The sequence below is a fragment of the Sebastes fasciatus genome, chromosome 10, assembly GCF_043250625.1.
Source record: "Sebastes fasciatus isolate fSebFas1 chromosome 10, fSebFas1.pri, whole genome shotgun sequence".
Lineage (NCBI taxonomy): Eukaryota > Metazoa > Chordata > Actinopteri > Perciformes > Sebastidae > Sebastes > Sebastes fasciatus.
The window spans coordinates 26,414,458-26,433,186 of record NC_133804.1 but is presented as its reverse complement, the minus strand read 5'-3'; the positions used below and the strand labels follow the sequence as shown (position 1 = coordinate 26,433,186).

The 18,729-nt window shown below is 40.2% G+C and overlaps 1 protein-coding gene across 7 annotated transcripts in view; it reads right to left on the bottom strand.

Moving 5' to 3' along the window:
- Positions 1-12,736: 12,736 nt before the first annotated feature.
- The window catches only part of LOC141775629 (teneurin-3), a 176,060-nt gene continuing 170,067 nt past the window's right edge, over positions 12,737-18,729 (bottom strand). For all 7 annotated transcript variants that reach the window (XM_074649193.1, XM_074649194.1, XM_074649195.1 and 4 more), the window contains 3 exons: positions 16,091-17,702; positions 14,891-15,021; positions 12,737-14,365 (listed from right to left, as the gene is read on the bottom strand). In XM_074649193.1, coding sequence (XP_074505294.1) covers positions 13,613-14,365; positions 14,891-15,021; positions 16,091-17,702 — 2,496 coding nt within the window. In that variant the 3' untranslated portion in view covers positions 12,737-13,612. The remainder of the gene's footprint in view (positions 14,366-14,890; positions 15,022-16,090; positions 17,703-18,729) is intronic.

Below are 18,729 nucleotides of genomic sequence, written 5' to 3'. Positions count from 1 at the left end.
CACGGTTTCTGTCGTAGAAGCACTTTTATGACATGTACGTCTCTGGTTAACTCCTATTATAAACTGCCCCACTGCAGCAGTTGCCAATCGCCACGGCAACTTCAGATTGCTGCTAGACAGCTGATTCACATTAGTCAATCAGAGCAGGCTGACTAACACCCACACACACACATACACACGCACACTATTTACTGTATCACGCCATTTCAGTGAGCCAGCATGCTCTAAACCAGGGCTTCAATGGATCAGGGCCATAATTAATGTGATCAATTACACCTGTGATTAAAAGCCCCCAACTCTCATTGTGTGATAACAGGAACTAGGTATTCACCTACTTTTCAAAATAAAAGCCCTCAACTCTTACTTTATAATAACAGGAAACTAAACACTCCTCTCGGCCCCCCAATCACCATGGCAACCAGTGACAGAATGATCGGGAATGGTGTGCTATGACTGTTCTAAGACATTCGCGTAGCGGTCTCCGAAAAAATCGCGCGAAAGCGCGATTTCTTTGCTCCATAGGAATGAGTGGCAAATCGACGTGAAGAGAGCTCAAAAATACTCGTCTTTAGGGCCATAAAGAGTCGCCATACTTTAACGTAGAAAAATTATTAAAAGTTTAAACGGGTCACGAGACTTGGGACTTTATTGGGCCTATCATCCCCCTCTTCTGACCTCACTATAGTCTTCAGACCCCCCCCAGCACCAGGCACACTGGTCAACATTTAACCAACTTCTTTAGGTATAGGCAACAAAACTACAATTTCTTTAGGTTTAGCCAAAGAAATCAGTTAAGTTTAGGTAAAAACATCATGTTTTGGGTTAAAACTACAAACAACAACAGCTACACAGCTAACCCATTGCATTATCCGACACATATTAAGATAATCCACATTAACTGTGAATTGGTTTAAAACAAACATAGAAATTCAGAGATTCTCAAACTACCACATTGCATAACTCTTTGTTCACTGTGAAGGTTTTTTCCTGTCCATGAAGTGCTTACTTCTTGTAGAGCACAGAGGTTGTAAGAAAGTGGTCGTGGTTAATACAAAAGAAACTCAGACTTTAACCGTAAGGGAAAGAATCTGGTTTTGGTTACATATTGATGTTTATGCATCCTGTCTCGTGTCAGCTTGACTTTATCAATAATTAACCAAGACGATGATGTTTCCCTAACTTTAAAGTGCTTTGAGTTGCTTCAACATTACCAAACTAGGGTTATCATATTAGTTGTGACCTCCCTCTTCACCAAAACGCTCACAAAGCTAAAGGCTCCAAGGAAATTTATTTCGTCATTGGAGTAGCAACTTCAGGACACTTTTTTTTTAAGTCATGGGAATATTAGATCTGTTTCTCCAGTCCTCCAGCTCTGTCTCCCTGGTGGGGGCTCTGGTGGTCCTGCTGCTCGTCTACCTAGTTTTCTTATTCAGACTTCTGCCTAAACTTTGCCGCGCTACTCCTCCGGCAGCGTTGCCAACACCTGTACAAAAAGTACATCAAAACGTGCGGAATGATCGGGAATCACGTGCTATGACCTGACTAAGAGATTCGCGCAGCGGTTTCCGAGAAAATCGCGCGAAAGCGCGATTTTTTTCTCCATTGGAAAGCATTGAAAATCGACGTGACGAGTGCTCATAAACACTCCTCTTTGGGGCCATACAGAGTCGCCATACTTTAACGTAGAAACGGGATTAAAAGTTTAAACGGGTCACGAGACTTGGGACTTTATTTGGCCAAATGGAAATTTTTTGATAGCTGGCACGGTTTTCACGAAATCGCAGTTTACGTTTTGTGAAATTTTCAGACCGTTTCAGATTTTATAATGGGTGTGTATTGCGTGGGTCGTTAAGGGCTAGAGCGCGTGACATCATCGCTAGAGTGCGGGAAAGCTTTGAAATCTTTTGAAAATTTTCCGAACAAATTGCTCTTTAGCCCACAACGTCCACTCCTCATAGTTAATTAATACATCAAAACGTAGGTATTTTTGTGCCGGTCGCAAACATGTAGCTATGGAATCAGTCGGACTTACACATTTGGCAACACATGCCTGAACGTGAGAGCAACTGCAGGCTTTGCTCCCATAGGGCCCCATATTAAATTTCACGAGAAAAAAGTTAATACTTTTCAAAACTGCCGCCGAAGTCACATTTTTGACACTACAGACCCAAATGTCACACCATTTGTTCATCAGAGACTCCTAACTGGTCTCATGAACAATCTAAGCGATAGGAGTCACGGTTTCTGTCGTAGAAGCACTTTTATGACATGTACGTCTCTGGTTAACTCCTATTATAAACTGCCCCACTGCAGCAGTGGCCAATCACCACGGCAACTTCAGATTGCTGCTAGACAGCTGATTCACATTAGCCAATCAGAACAGGCTGACTAACTAACACACGCACACACGCACACACGCACACACACACACACTATTTACTGTATCACGCTATTTCAGTGAGCCAGCATGCTCTAAACCAGGGCTTCAATGGATCAGAGCCATAATTAATGTTATTAATTACACCTGTGATTAAAAGCCCCCAACTCTCATTGTATGATAACAGGAAACTAGGTATTCACCTAGTTTTCAAAATAAAATCCCTCAACTCTTACTGTATGTTAACAGGAAACTAAACACTCCTCACGACCCCCCAATCACCATGGCAACTACTGACAGACACGCGAAAGCGGGTCTACAGTGATGACCTCACTATGGACCTCAGACAGTCTGAATCTGCCCCCCCTCCCCTCAACACACAAACCATCCCTAGCCCCCACCCATCCCCCCAGCACCAGGCACACTGGTCAAAATTTCTTGCGAAATTTTCTAGTTTATAGCTACTATAGCGTGTTGGGGTGCTACACTATACTATGATTTTTTTTCATGAAATTTTTCAACATGCTATACTATGTTTTTTAATGACATTTTTAAACATACTATACTATGACTTTTTTTTCATGAAATTATTCGACATACTATACTATGACTTTTTTTCATGAAATTTTTCTGACATACTATACCGACTTATTTTCATAAAACTTTTGAAGTACTATACTATGACTTTTTTTCATGAAATTTTTCAACATGCTGTACTATGACTTTTTTTAATGAAATTTTTCCGACATACTATACTGACTTATTTTCATAAAACCTTTGACATACTATACCATGACTTTGTTTCATGAAATCTTCCAACATGCTATACTATGACTTTTTTCATGAAATTTTTCAACATACTATACATCCATCCATCTGCAACCGCTTATCCCGTTAGGGGTCGCGGGGGGGCTGGAGCCGATCCCAGCCGACATTGGGCGAAGGCAGGGTACACCCTGGACAGGTCGCCAGTCCATCGCAGGGCTGACACATAGAGACATACAACCATTCACGCTCACATTCACACCTACGGGCAATTTTAGAGTCCACAATTAACCTAACCTGCATGTCTTTGGACTGTGGGAGGAAACCGGAGTACCCGGAGAAAACCCACGCTAACACGGGGAGAACATGCAAACTCCACATACTATACAATGACTTTTTTTCATGAAATTATTCAACCTGCTGTACTATGACTTTTTTTCATGAAATTTTTCCGACATACATGACTTTTTTTTCATGAAATTATTCAATATACTATACTATTACTTTTTTTTCATGAAATTATTCGACATACTATGACTTTTTTCATGAAATTTTTCAACATGCTGTACTATGACTTTTTTACATGAAATTTTTCAGCATACTGTACTTTGACCTTTTTTCATGACATTATTTTTTCATGATTTATTTTAATAAAACTTTTGACATACTATACTATGATTTTTTTCATGAAATTTTTCAACATGCTATACTATGTTTTTTAATGACATTTTTAAACATACTATACTATGACTTTTTTTCATGAAAGTATTCGACATCTGACTTTTTTTCATGAAATTTTTCAACATACTTTACTATGACTTCTTTTCATGACATTTTTAAACATTCTATACTATGACTTTTTCATGAAATTTTTCGACATACATACTATGACTTTTTTTCATGAAATTTTTCAACATACTCTACTATGACTTTTTTTTCATGAAATTTTTCCGATATACTATACTGACTTATTTTCATAAAACTTTTGACATACTATACTATGAGTTTTTAAAAAAATTCAATCAGGTTTTCAGGCCCATCATAGCACAGAAACAGCCTTGGTTAAGGTTGTGAATTACCTGAAAATCAACCTGGACACAAAAAAACTCTCCATCCTTGTCCTTTCTTACCTGAGTGCAGCATTTAATACAGTCGACCACAATATTCTCATGGACAGACTAAATAAATGTGTGGGCCTCTCTAGCACGGTTCTCAAGTGATTTATATCTCATCTCACAGGTAAATCATTTTTTGTTGCCCTCGATGAACACTCAAAAATACTATATCAACCATGGCATACCACAAGGCTCAATCCAAATCCCACATGGTATCAATTTTCACCAGTTATGCTGATGATACTCAGCTCTACATTGCTGCGTCTCCTGATGACACAAGCCCTATTGATGCCCTCCACAAATGTATTTTAGACATTAATGCTAGGATGGCTCAGAACGGTCTGGGTATCATCGGATATTCCGTTTTTCCTTTGGAATTCAGAAAGGAAAAAACGTTTTTTTATTTTTTCGTTTTAAACCAAAAACCAGGAAACGGCCGTTTTCTCGTTTTTCGTTTCTGAATCAAAAAATGAAAAACGAACCCAAACCGGGCCGTTTGTTTGTTTTTGCGAATTCCTTTTCTCATTATTCGTTTTTGATTGAAGAACGGAAGTCACGTGGGTTTTTCGTTTTTTCGTTTTAAACCACAAACGAAAAACGGAATCACGTGGTGCTCTGTTTGTTTTTTGTTTCCAAACGAAAAACGAAAAAAAACAACAAAAAAAACGATCCGATTTAGTTTCTTCAAGTTTCTTTCTGTCATTTTCTCTTCTGAATCGAGGAGCAGAGAACGGCAGTCACGTGACCAGGAAGTGAAGGCAAACATGTCAAAATAAAAGCCAAGAAGATAGTGTGGTCATATTATAAAAGTGTAACATTATTTAAGCACATGATCGAGGTAACAGTAGAAGATAAATAGGCTAAATAAATACATACTGTACCTAAAAAAGCCTAATTAATTATATATCCTAGACACATGCACTGTGCCAAAATCATGGAAATTCACAATAATTAGGCCTGTGCTAAAAAAGCCAGGCGCAAGTAAGCCAAGTGATCTTTGGCCCATCGCAATAACCTCCATATTGTGTAAAACCATGGAACGAGTTCTTGCCAGCCACCTGACTAGCACAGTGGCTACTAAGCTAGATCTGCTCCAGTTCGCTTAAATAAGAGCAACAGAGGCCCAGACGACGCTGTGCTGACTGCTTAACACCGTCCACAAAACACCTTATGCATCCTAAAGGTTATGCCAGAGCTTTATTTGTGGATTTTAGCTCAGCTTTTAACTCAATGAAGACGCATATTCTCCTGAAAAGGCTCCTTGATCTCAACATCAACACAGGGTTAGTGTTGTGGATCAGAGGGTCTGTGTCAGGGAGAACATGTCAGACAGGCTGCCCACAAGGCTGTGTTCTTTCCTCTGTGCTATTCTCTCTTTTTACTAATGAATTTATGATCAATGAGGAACATTTTAGACTGTTTAAGTATGTGGATGACATGGCCTTAGTTGGCCTTTTACAGGAAACAGGCCCACTAGGTGAAGCTGCCTATCTGACCCACACTACAGCCCTTCAGACACGGTGTCACACTAGCCAGCTAGAAATCAATGTGGCCGAGACGAAAGAATTAATCATGTGCTGCACAAAACAACATCTGATCACAGAGCCAGTTTCACTTGATGGCCAACATGTTGAAACTGTGGAACACTTTAAATACCTCGGTACAGTCCTGGACACCCAGGTGAGCTTCTCTGAAAATACAGAGTAGGGGAGAGTGGGGTAAGATGAGCCAGTGGGTAAGTTGACCCACCCCCTGTATCTTGGCAACTGTGATTATGTTTTGTCATGTGACCATAAATTCAGGAAGTACCCATCATTTCTATCTTGCTGTGATGGAGTCAAGCACATGGGAGAAATAGTAAGTACTTTTTTACACCAAAAACAGTTTTTTCCCTATCAAAGTAAATTTTCTGCATGTCAGGAATAATGAATGTTTGGTCAAAGCAAATTTATCCAGGTCTAAAAAAATATATTATACATGTTGGTGATTTACTAAAGATATAACACCATGTTAATCCCTTCGCTAAAGATTAGCCTGAATTGCTAAACTGGGCCATTTTTTCCAAAATGGTAGCTATGGGGCAAAGTGAGCCAAAGGCTATGGGGTAAGTTGAGCCACTGGCTCACTAATATTCTACTATTATTCCGAGCCACTGGCTCAACTTACCCCACCATAAATTAACCAAATTAATTCTCTGATGTATAAAATGGTATTACCGTTGAGTGTTACACAACTTGGTTTGATTTTTTTATGTGTTAACCTTTATAGAAGAGGGAGATAAAGGAAGTTAAAACAGTTGGTTATAGTGGAACAGCAGAGGCAAAGAGGGTCCTCACAGAGGAGGTAGAGAAGGAGCTTGCAGACCATATCAAGAAGCTGGCTGAACAGTTCCACGGCCTTACTCCAAAGAAATGCTGTGAACTGGCATTGGAATTGGCAGAAAGAACAACCTTCCCGTCCCCAACAACTGGAAAGAGCAGGGTTTAGCAGGTAGGCCTAGGTCAAACCAAAGACCAAGACGAAAATCACAGCGTACAGCAGTTCTGAGGAGAGTGTGATGCCATCCCATTTGATGACACTTCTGAGCATGAGAGTTCTAATGATGAGAGAAGTGAATCAGACATCTCAGATCTGTCAGTTGGTGACTTTGTCATAGTAAACTTTGTATCCAAAGGCAGAAGCTACCATTACATTGGCTTGGTTGAGAGCCTGGAGGGCAACGAAGTGAGTGCAAGATTTCTCAGAAGAATCCGGGGGAACACTTGACGTGAGAAGCCCACCTTTGTATTCAAGGAAAAGGATGAGGCATCTTTTCCACTGAGTGATGTGCTGAAGGAGCTACCTCAACCTCAAAAGGCTGGAGGAACTGCAAGGAGGGAGCAACAGTTCATATTTCACTGCAACCTTGACGACTGGAATATTGTCGAATATTGAATGATATTTTGATTGTTAAATGGTCTTGAAACTCACAGGTGGTTTGTTCTCACAAGTTCATAACTGTGAAACTGTTTGTTAACACACTTATGCTGAGGTTTAAACTTAAAAACTCAGATGTTCAGTTTACCCCACGATGGCTCAACTTACCCACTGACTCGGATCAACTTACCCCTTACCTGGGGCAAGTTGAGCCACAGGAGCACTTTTTTTGGGAAGGTCATTTTTTCCAGACAGCTTTGTGATGGATGCATGCTGATCATTTCATTTGATAGGTGAGATCCTGAATTTAAGGTTCAAGTTTTCATTCTGCTTCTGTCTCATTTTTCCTAACCTCGAGGACAGCATAAGTAAAAATTGGCTCATCTTACACCACTCTCCCCTATATCTTCAAGAGATGCTCACAGTGACCTTTATCTTCTAAGGAAACTCAGTGGCCTCGGTGTCAGCCGGCAGATTTTAGAATTAGTGTACAAAACTATTGTTGAGAGGATTTTAACCTTTAACCTTCCTGCCTGGTACGGTCACCTACACTGTAGATAGAAGAATAAACTGTTTAGGATTGTGTCAATGGTAGGCAAAATAGGTGGTAAACCCCAAAAGCCCTTGACTCAACTTTTTACAGAAAGGACGAGGAAGAAAGCGAGGAGCATCCTGGCAGATAGCTCCCATCCTCTCTGCAGCCAGTCGGGAGGCGCTATAGAGCCCCTCTGGCAACTAAACATGTGTTTAAAAAGTCTTTCATCCCAAATGCCATCAATACTCTTAACTCAACACAGTGACTGAGCAGATCTGAGCCACAGACACTGACATGAACTGTTTTAATGTGTAACATAACCTGTCTCTGTTTTTTACTAACTGCTGTCTGTTGTTTTCTGTGTTTTGTGAGCCGAAGAGAAAAATCCACCCTGGTGGACAATAAAGTTTGATTGTATTGATCAGTTCATATTGAGGGGCCGTCAGCTTTACAATTTAGTTTGGAGGGAGATTCGGTACCAGTGAAGTCAGTGCATTTTATGAGTGGGCCTTCTGTGACGTTACCCACCGTAGGGGTCAGAGGTCACCATTCCTCAATCCCCAAGGATTTTCTTTTCAGTCAAATTTTCAATTTTGACGCATTTATAGATGAAAAGTCAAGTCAATAATCATGGTCAATGATAGAGAAGTATGGTTGATCAGCATGTTTGCCAACCTTCAGACATCATAGTCTAAAATGAGGATTAATCAGCCTGAGTTCACTAAAAAACTGAAATCACTAACTTTCTGTATTCTGTTTGGTGGTTTATGAGGCTTTTCAATAATTTCTAGCCTGTTTGGTAGTTTATGATGCTTTTCAATCATTTCTAGTCTATTTGTTAGTATATGTAATTTAGTTAATTTGTTCAACATCATGATAAGGCTGATTTTTCAACCAGTGGTTATGACATTAATGCCAGCTAGACAGAATAAAGCTCTGTCTGTCATGACAATAGAACTGTACTGAAAGCCTTTCCTTTACTCGGGTGACTCTTTACAGCCGTCTGAAGAGAGCAGGTATCTGTTAAATCTACAGTATCTAGAGTGATGGAGTGGCCTTCAGTCCAGTACAGTATTGTCATGACAGACAGAGCTTTATTCTGTCTAGCTGGCATTAATGTCATAATCGCTGGTTGAAAAATCAGCATTATCATGATATAGAACTACTCGGCTACTGTCTTCCTAATGGAGTGCAGGGGATCAGGTGGAAGTGTCAGGTGTGTTGAAAGGAGTAGCCACATAGTGCTTCTCACCTGCCGACATAAAGAAACAGCCCATAGTAAGAGTGTGAGAGAGAAAATTGTCAATTATGTGAGAGTTCTGTATAACATCTGTAGAGACCCTCCCTGTTGTATAACATCTGTAGAGACCCTCCCTGTGATTTATCACACACTTTTTGGATAAAAGACATTCATGTGTTAATGAAAAGAACAAAACAAAAAAATATCTATGTATGTACTTCTTTGTGTATTTATTTAGCCTATTTATCTTCTACTGTTACTTTGATCCTGTGCTTAAATAATGTTACACTTTTATAATATGACCACACTATCTTCTTGGCTTTTATTTTGACATGTTTGCCTTCACTTCCTGGTCACGTGACTGCCGTTCTCCGCTCCTCGATTCAGAAGAGAAAATGACAGAAAGAAACTTGAAGAAACTAAATCGGATCGTTTTTTTAATTTGTTTTTTTCGTTTTTCGTTTGGAAACAAAAAACAAACAGAGCACCACGTGATTCCATTTTTCGTTTGTGGTTTAAAACGAAAAAACGAAAAACCCACGTGACTTCCGTTCTTCAATTCAAAACGAATAATGAGAAAAGAAATTCGCAAAAACAAACAAACGGCCCGGTTTGGGTTCGTTTTTCATTTTTTGATTCAGAAACGAAAAAATAAAAAAAAGTTTTTTCCTTTCTGAATTCCAAAGGAAAAACGGAATATCCGATGATACCCAGACCCAGAACTTCCTTCAGCTCAATCAGAAACAAAGGTACTCGTCATTGGAGCAGAAGCTCATAGAGAGAAACTGACCTCTAAATTGAAGTCACTGGCTCTCAGTCCCAGGTACCAGGCTAAAAACCTACAGTAAAAACTGCCATTTATCATTTAAAAAATATTGTCAGAGTGTGTCCATTTCTCACCCAGGACAACATTGAGAAACGTGTGCACACTTTAATCACTAGTAGACTCAACTATTGTAATGCTCTCCTTTCTGGCCTACCTAAAAAAGCCGTAGTTGGTTGATCAGGGCAAGAAGGAGAACACACATTACACCTATTTTAAATCGTTGCGCTGGCTACCTGTTAGTTTCAGAATTGATTTCTAAGAATCTTTTATTGGTTTACAAATCACTAAGTGGTTTCGCTCCAGACTACTTGTTTGGCTCGTTACTAGTTTTATTATACTGTACTTTATTTGACTCATTTAAATGTCTATATTCATTTAAATACTTTTATTTATTTATTAAATTTGTGTTCTTTTGAATTATATGTTCATCACTTGGAGTTGCATTTGATGTATGACTTGTGCTATATGAATAAAGTTTGACTGATTGATTAATTATGAAATTTTTATGGGCATACTATACTACAGTATGACTTTTTATGATTTATTTTATGGCAAAACGTCATCACATTGTATGCATGTGGAAATCTAATAACACTGGTTGGCAGAAAAAGCAGGTTTGGTAAAAGTCATGGAAGGACATCAACACTGATGAGTTTTGACAAAATCACACTGTTATTTACTAGAAGATCATTAGAGAGCTCAATCTGTTGACTATTCCATGCGTTCATAATTATCTAATCAGCTCATTGATGCGCTTGATCGCACATTTCTAATATCGCATCAATGATTGTTGCATCACTACTGTAAATTCAACTTCACTTTGAATTACTGTAGCTTTCCTTTCTCTCAGCTCTACATCACATGATCGTAATTGAATTTGAGCGCCGAGAGTAGCTTTTCAAAAATTCAGAGCACAAGTCCAAAATTAACCCGCCTAAATAAATCCAAGCTGTGTGACGTCAAACTCAAGCATCATATATGATGTATGCCTTCTTCTTCAGTGCTGTGATTGTGCCGCCAAGATGGGACACGTATGCGACAAAATCATGTTTGGCTATCTTTGTGTTATACGTGCATAAAATGAGGCTCAATTGAATTATGAAACATGGCTCATTTTTTCCCCCATTGCTCTGATGTGGTTATTGCGTGATGCTTTTGGGTCTTTGATGTTCTCGCAGTCGTGCCATCTCTTTTATATAAGGCTTTGAAGTCGGTCTAGTTGCACTGCGTAGTGATATGCCGCACTGTTGCTTTGCCAGTGCCTACTGTGGTCACAGTGTGATACTGCAGCAGCACTGCGGATTATTTTAATAATAGTGGTTTATCTATTCTATTTGATGTCTCTTTAAATTAACCTGGAGTATCCAGAATTGTTCTTTTCTTTTTTTTTTCATCTGGCACGCTAATCACTGGAATTTGAATGAATTACTTGAAGTTTTTCTGACCTCTCTGAAAATATAATGATGGCTGCTGTTATTATAAGTGTACTGCTACATGATATGCACATTAAACAGTCAGCTGGAGGACTGGATGACTTTCTGAACTATGCACTGTGTACCACTAGGGAGCATCAGAGGACCTTTAAGAGAATGAAAGATTTGAATGCTACATATTTGGCAGAGTTTGTATTTGAAGATTTATTTTCAGCAGGGTTTTGGTGGGGTTTAAAATTCTTTGTATGGATGTATCAAAACAAATGGGGGTTTGTATGAGTTCACTGCAATTTCAGTGTGAAACAATATACAATAGCTCACAGGGGAACTTAAAGAAGACATCTCATTATCAGTTGGTGATGTGGGGTGGGGGGAATATATCCTAAGGGAGTCTGATGAAAACTTTGAAGGCATGTATTTCAGATTTTGAGCTGCGCAACATTCAAAGAGATGCAGCTTTGTTCATCTCTATGTGTCATAAAACACTGCTACATTTCTGAAACATAAAGAATCTGGAACAGCAGGGAGGAGGTCAAAAAACAACAGCATAAAACAAGCTGTGAGCAAAGAATATTCCGCACTCGTTTGGTTTGAAATGCTGTTTGAAGTTAACCATGAAAAAAGAAATCACTTTCATGTGAAGTTGTTTTCAGAATTATGACTTCTATCATCCGAACTGTGCTTTGATGAATAACACTGAGCGTGGGAAAGCTGATCGCAACCCAAATGTAATTTCAAAAATGGAGTCACATAAACTTATACCTAAAATTCTTTTTTTGGTTTTGATGATTGTTATAGGCAACTGTCTACATTTCACTCAAAATCTCTTCAGCTACAATTTAGACACTTCAGCTCAGAGCAGATTCAAGCAGTTGACTTCAAACTAATGCTGCATTTGTCTTCTTTGGCTTTGTACCTCAGAAGATTGTATTTTTCATTATTAATGTAATTTGTGTTTTTGATATTTTTTGGAATACTGAGGTCATGCATACTTAGCAATTTGGAAAGACTTTAAGCATCGTTGATATCCAAGTTAGTGTCTACATCTTTCTCGTGTTTCATATTCATTGTAACACTAAACAGTTGATTAGTGAAATGATAACAAAAAGGCAGAACTTGGTCTAATTCTTAAAAAAACAACACACCAAAAAGAACCCCAATATCATTTTAATCCATGAGTGCATTTAACATTCAAAAAAAGTATACCTACCGAGAACATGGATGTGATCTATATTTGGATCCACTGTAACCTTGTTTATGTGAGATGGGTTCATGAAATATTTGTGTTGATGAAATATTCATTGGACAGGAAGCCAGGTCAAAAGGCATTATGCCCAATAAACATTAAATTTAGTGGAAATAATAGTTGACGGCATGTTATAGATACATCACCACTTGTAAATACTTGTCACTACATGCACAGGTTTCTGTTAGTTACTTAAACAGAGCATTGTGAAGAAGCCCCACATAGCCATATTAGGAGGAACGTAACTAAAAAAAAATGCTGAAAAATCAAAGAAAAAAAAAAATCAAAATCAGCGGGACTTTATTTGTCATGTATAAACACAACATAAATTACTGTTAATATGACTAATACAGACATTTATTCAGTTTCTTAAAAAAAACGCCATAAAACTCTTGCATAATTTACAAAACATGGTGTCCCTGTGCTATCCAAAACACATCTGTGCCTTCTACTCCCCAAACAGAGTTCGGCATACCTTTGCTGTCCTTTTTTCACAATGAATATTGGGTATTTAAACATGGAAACTGTTTCTTTTTTTCTGTTTAAAAGCATCTCAAAGAGAATAAGACATTTTGATGTTTTTCGATGTTTACAGTGCTAAATCTGGTATACATAGTGGTTGTTTGGTGAGGATATCTCTAGCGTCAGAAGTCTCTGATTTATAAACAAACATTTGCTCAAGGACACTGCTTGCTCTCGGAGCGTGAACTCTCGAGCCCCGTACTTCTAGTGAAGTGCAGATATGCATAATGTAAACATTTCCTTTGCTCTTATAATACTTTCTGTTGAGATTTTTCTTGATGAAAACAAAACGAAAAAACATAAAAACACCTAAATTAGCTCACTGTTTCCCCAAAGACACCGCTGTTCCTCTGCTTCATAGTCCAGAGTCCAAAAGGCTTGTGCAACAGAGGAACTGACCTGTAACTGCCATGGTAAGGCTTGGTGTAGTTATACATTTACTCTGTAGTCCCTAGGTCACAATGCACAGCATTGCTTTTGACCCCTTGTATTTTTTTCTTTTCTTTCTTTTTTTACAAAAACACACGACACTCAGGGTACATAGCAGCAACCTTTGATTACGGTTGCTTTTCATTTTGTCCGCTAGTAAGTCTCTACCAAAACTAAGTCTCTTTGGCAGAAAATGCACCTCGTATTGTTACCTTTTCCCAATTTCACTTTGCCGAAGAAAGTGGATGTTATTAGCGCTGTCTGCTAATTCTGGGTACTGCTCAATGGAGAGCACATAGTACCCGTCATACCCCAATACTTTCCCACTACTCAGAAGCTGCCTCTTCTCTCCCTCTGTCCAGGGGCGGAACCCTTCCTCACCGTCTCGCACTCGCTGCTGTTCTCTCGCCCACGCACCGGCAAGGGCGCGCTGACGAGCGAGCTCAACAACCCGCGCTTTCTCCTCGTCCACCGTGGATCCATAGCGGATATGAAGAGCTAGAGCGCCGGCACGGATCTCCACATCTGCGAAACGCCGAGTCCGACTATCCATGACTGTGGTGGACTGGGAAACAGTCACATTGACGCCATTCTCCAGAGTCTTGTGTCCACTAGTGAGGTGCAATGCAGCAAGGTCGCCGTCTGGAAGGCCTGGCTTCACAAAGTAGTGTGTGTCCCGTCCTTCTATGGTGAAGTGGAGGTCTTCCAAATAGAAAGCGTTGTTGAGGATTGTTGCAACCTTGATACAGTCCTCACTGGCCACGTTGAGCGTGTGAGTGTGAACGCTGCCCTTGTAGATGGCAAACATAACGGCTCTTCCGATGGGAGACATTGCCGCCGAGAACCACAGCCAAGACTTTTCACCTCTGCGACCTCGACTGAGATGGACCTCTGGCAGCCGCTCAAATGACAAGAGAGAATGCGCTTGTCTGGTTACTTCCTGCTGGACCCCAGAGATAGACTGTAGGAAAAGTGCAGTGAAACGTTAACGCATGAACATGGCAGAACCTGACTCTCCAGGCCATTTAGAACCAGCTACTGCTCTGCTTCAGAGAGTTTTTCATCCCTGTCTAAGATAATGGTCTTTTCAAGCTGTGTTCTCAAGCCAAAAGTAGATAAATCCCCCATGACAATTTTACAGCAACACTTTTTGTGTTAAGACCTTAAACCAAAGAAGCCTAGCATAAATAGCCTCAAACGATTGTTTAAGAAAGTTAGGCGATGTTAAAATGTGTTCAACTGGTAGGAAAGTACAATTTGTGCTTATTATGTGAATATGCAAATATGGCCCAATTAAAATTGATATTTTATGAAATACATAGCAATCCAATTAAGAGATGGCAGCTTCAAAATACTGATGTAAGAGAAAAACAATGGAATTTTTGTTGTTGTCTGTCTGATCCCCTACACGTTCAAAAGCATGTCTGTTGGCGTATGGTTGTTTATTTCGTGTTCAATATTCATGAAAGATATTTATTTTACCCACCGGCAGATCATCCCAGCGCTGACTCTTCCTCAGTTCATAGGATGGCATGCTTAAATCAAACTTTGGGACGGGAAACCCAGGAATGGTGTTGTGAAGATGAAAGCCAAAGGTTACAAGCCAGCTGTTCACATCTGTGCAATAAAAATGAATCAGGCTTTTAGTAAGTTACAACATCAATACCTTTGAACCTTACGATAAATGTTTTAGAAAAACTTTTTTTGAAAATATAAAACAAATCTTTTATAATGTATATTGAGAAAAAAGGTTTTAAAGTGGACCTATTATGCTTATTTTCAGGTGCATACTTGTATTTAGGGTTTCTACTAGAACATGTTTACATGCTTTAACGTTCAAAAAACGCATAACTTTTCTCAAGCTGGCTGTGCTGAAGCAATTCTTTTCACCCTCTGTCTGAAACACTCTGTTTGAGCTCCTGCCCCTGATTCTGGAAAACCACAGTCTGCTCTGATTGGTCAGCTGGCCCACTCTGTTGTGATTGATCAACCGAACCAAAGTCTTCGGACTCCGGTCCTGCTCCGCTCTAACTAGCTTTGTTTGAGGGTGTGGCGAACAAGCCGCTAGCCAAAGTGTGTTACTTGGTGACATCACCACGTTACGGAAGAAAAGGCGGGACTTCAATCAGGGCGTTTCAGGCAGTGCAGGAGAGTAACTCCCTTTGGGCTTTATAACTTTGCAGACCTTTTATATGCACAAAAACTATATAACACACTAAAGAAAAGGGAGAAATCGCAAAAGCATAATAGGTCCTCTTTAACACAATTTCTTGAACAGTAAGCATTTAAGTGACTAGTTTGATACTCGTCACTTTAATAAAAATGTGAAACTGTTGAGAAAATACAAATTATTACAAAATAAAATAAATTAATATAAAAAATGTACATATACTTAAGTACAGCTACTAATAACCCTAAAATAGTTGATTGACAGAAAATTAATTGGCAAGTATTTTTGGAAACTCATTTTTCAAGATACTTGTGAGGATCTGCTTTTTTGTCACATAAGATAGTAAACCACATATATTTGGGTTAATGGTCAGATACAAATTCTAAGATTGATTATGCAAGTAATAATGGACATGTTATAGATAAAATGGTTCATGGAGAAACATGTCTGCAGAAAAATCAATAATGATTAGTTGCAGCCCTAAAAATCATCATCATCAATAGCAATATCTCTTACCTGCAACATATTCTCTCATTTCATGGACTTTGCTGATCGGGTTGTTACTTCTGAACATGTATAAATTAAAAGGAGCCGGCTCTTTGCTAACTTTTTGCCAAGTAGAGACATCTGGCACAGTCCACCTTCCAGACATTATGTCATAATCCTGCTCCCCAAAGTGCAGCAGTTTGGTCAGGGGCTCATACAGTCCTCCGTGAAACCCGAGCACAAGCTGGAAGTCTGGGTTTGAGTCAAAGTAAACCTCGCCGTACGCTGTGTATTGCAGCTGTTTGACCAGGAGGCCGTTGCTGGTGAAGACCGCCAGAGGTGTGCCGGTGTTATCGCAGGCGATGTAGAACTCCTCCCCGCTGCTTATCTCCATAGCAAACAGGTGGCCTTGGAGGTCATAGTAGAGCGAGGTGATCTCTGAACTGGAGTGGTTGTATACATGTGTAATCCTCGCCGGGTAGCTCAGGTCTGCGTAGAAGTATTGCAGGTGTTGGCCCAAGCTTGTCTTGGTGGACACTCTGCGTCCGAGTCCGTCGTAGCGGTACTGAATGGTCCATCCGCTGCTCTTGCTATATACCCGCACCAAGAGTCCTTTGGAGTTGTACTCAAAGATTTCGGCTCCCCGCTGACGGAGGAAACCATCTTCATCCATTCTGTATTGGATATCTCCAAGGCGGGTGATGCGGTCTCTCAAGTCGTAGCGCAGAGGAAGAAGTCTGGCACTGCTTCCCGCGTTCAGCAGATGCAGATTTCCGTTAAGGTCGTACGTATAGCGCCACATCACCTTCTCGTTCAGGTATACGGTCTGGAGCTGGCCGTCCACGTCATACTCATAGCCGTACTTGGTGGTGTTGGCGAAGGGGCCGATCTTGATCTCTCGCTTGATGACTCGCCCCACGTCGTCATACTGGAAAGTGATCCAGTACATGAGCGAGCGGAATATCTCGTACTGGATCTCCTTGATGCGTCCGTGTGCGTCAAAGTGCTTGGTGTAGGTCATGACTGCGGTGGATATGATCTGATTTATGTCATAGTAGATCACCCCAAACTTCCCAAACTGTTCAACCTTTCCTGAGATGTCATCAAACTGGTATAGATCGATGGGTAGCGGCGTTTCGTTGATGACGCCTTGCACGCTGGTGACACGCAGGCTGCTGTCGTAGGTGTAGTCAAAGCGTGCGTTGACCATGCCGTCCTCGCTGAAGCGGAAAATCTGCCGGTCCACGAGGGGACCCACTTGGCGATAACGGATGGAGCAGATGAATCCTTCATTCTGCAGATTGACAGTCTTCAGCACTCCCGCCGTCTCGTCGTAGGTGAAGCTTACCCTCGTGCTGTCGTACAGGATCTCAGACAGTTTGTTCTGCCGCCGGTACCTGTACAGGATCCTCCGGCCTGTGCCGAGGTGAGATACTCTGAGTAGGAGGCCGTCTTCGCTGTAGTCCACAGCCACTGAGGCGTTGCTCTCCGGGGGGTGATAAAGGTTCCTGTAGTAGCCCACTGAACGGATGGTCTGCATGGTGTAGCGGGCTACGCTTGGCATCGTGACAGCAGAAAGCCGGTCCAGAGGGTCGAAATCAAATATGTACTGCCGTTGACTGTGGAGCAGGAGAACCATGGACTGAAAGAAAACAGCAAAATAGCAGGTGTTCTCTTGGGTTACATAATATTTATACATAATATATATTTAATAGCAGGCAATGTAAGTGCAGGCAAAGTGAGCAGAAATTTCCTGTATGAGAAAAGGAGAAACAGGGTATATGAAAAATGCACTAGGTAGCTTTAACCACAGTATCACTGTTGTGAGACAGCAGCTACCTATCGTGCAGCCCAGTGTCTAACCTGTTAATGCAGAATGTACAGCTTCAGCTTTAAAATACTTTGAAAATGATATACTGATGTTAAATACTTCATAGAGCTTCTACGAAAAACATTTACTATGAATTAGAGATGCAAGATTATTTGATTAATCGATTAGATGTCAACTTTTAAATTAATCAAAATTAATTAGCCTCAAAATTCTCTGATTCCAGCTTCTTAAATGTGAATATTTTCTGGTTTCTTTACTCCTCTTTGACAGTCAACTGAATATCTTTGAGTTGTGGGCAAAACAAGACATTTGAGGACGTCATCTTGGGCTTTGGGAAACATTGATCGACATCTTTCACCAAATTCTGACTTTTTATAGACCAAACAACTAACTGATTAATCAAGAAAATAATTGACAGATTAATCAACAACAAAATAAGCGTTAGTTGCAACCCTACAAAGAATGCTGGTGTAGAAAACAGTTTGCATGTTCAACTGTTAATGATTGTCTAGTAGTCAACATGCACATGTGTGCAACATAAGCAATGTTTACTTTTACCTCCTATTACCCACAGAGACTAGTTTCATTAATTTACAGCATATGTGGAGTGTGGTCTGTCTTCTAAAGGTTTACCACCCTCTCTGTTAAAATGTCATGTCCAGTCATCCGTTGCGACACAGAGGTTCCCTGCGCTCCCTGAGCTCTCTGTGTTCCTTATGTCAGAGTGTTGACATGGCCTCTCCAGGTCACGCAATGACAGGATGCGGCCAGGAGTGGCTGAGGAAATCTCTGCATGCTTTTTTTTAAAGCTGAGCATCTCAGTGAAATCTTAAATACG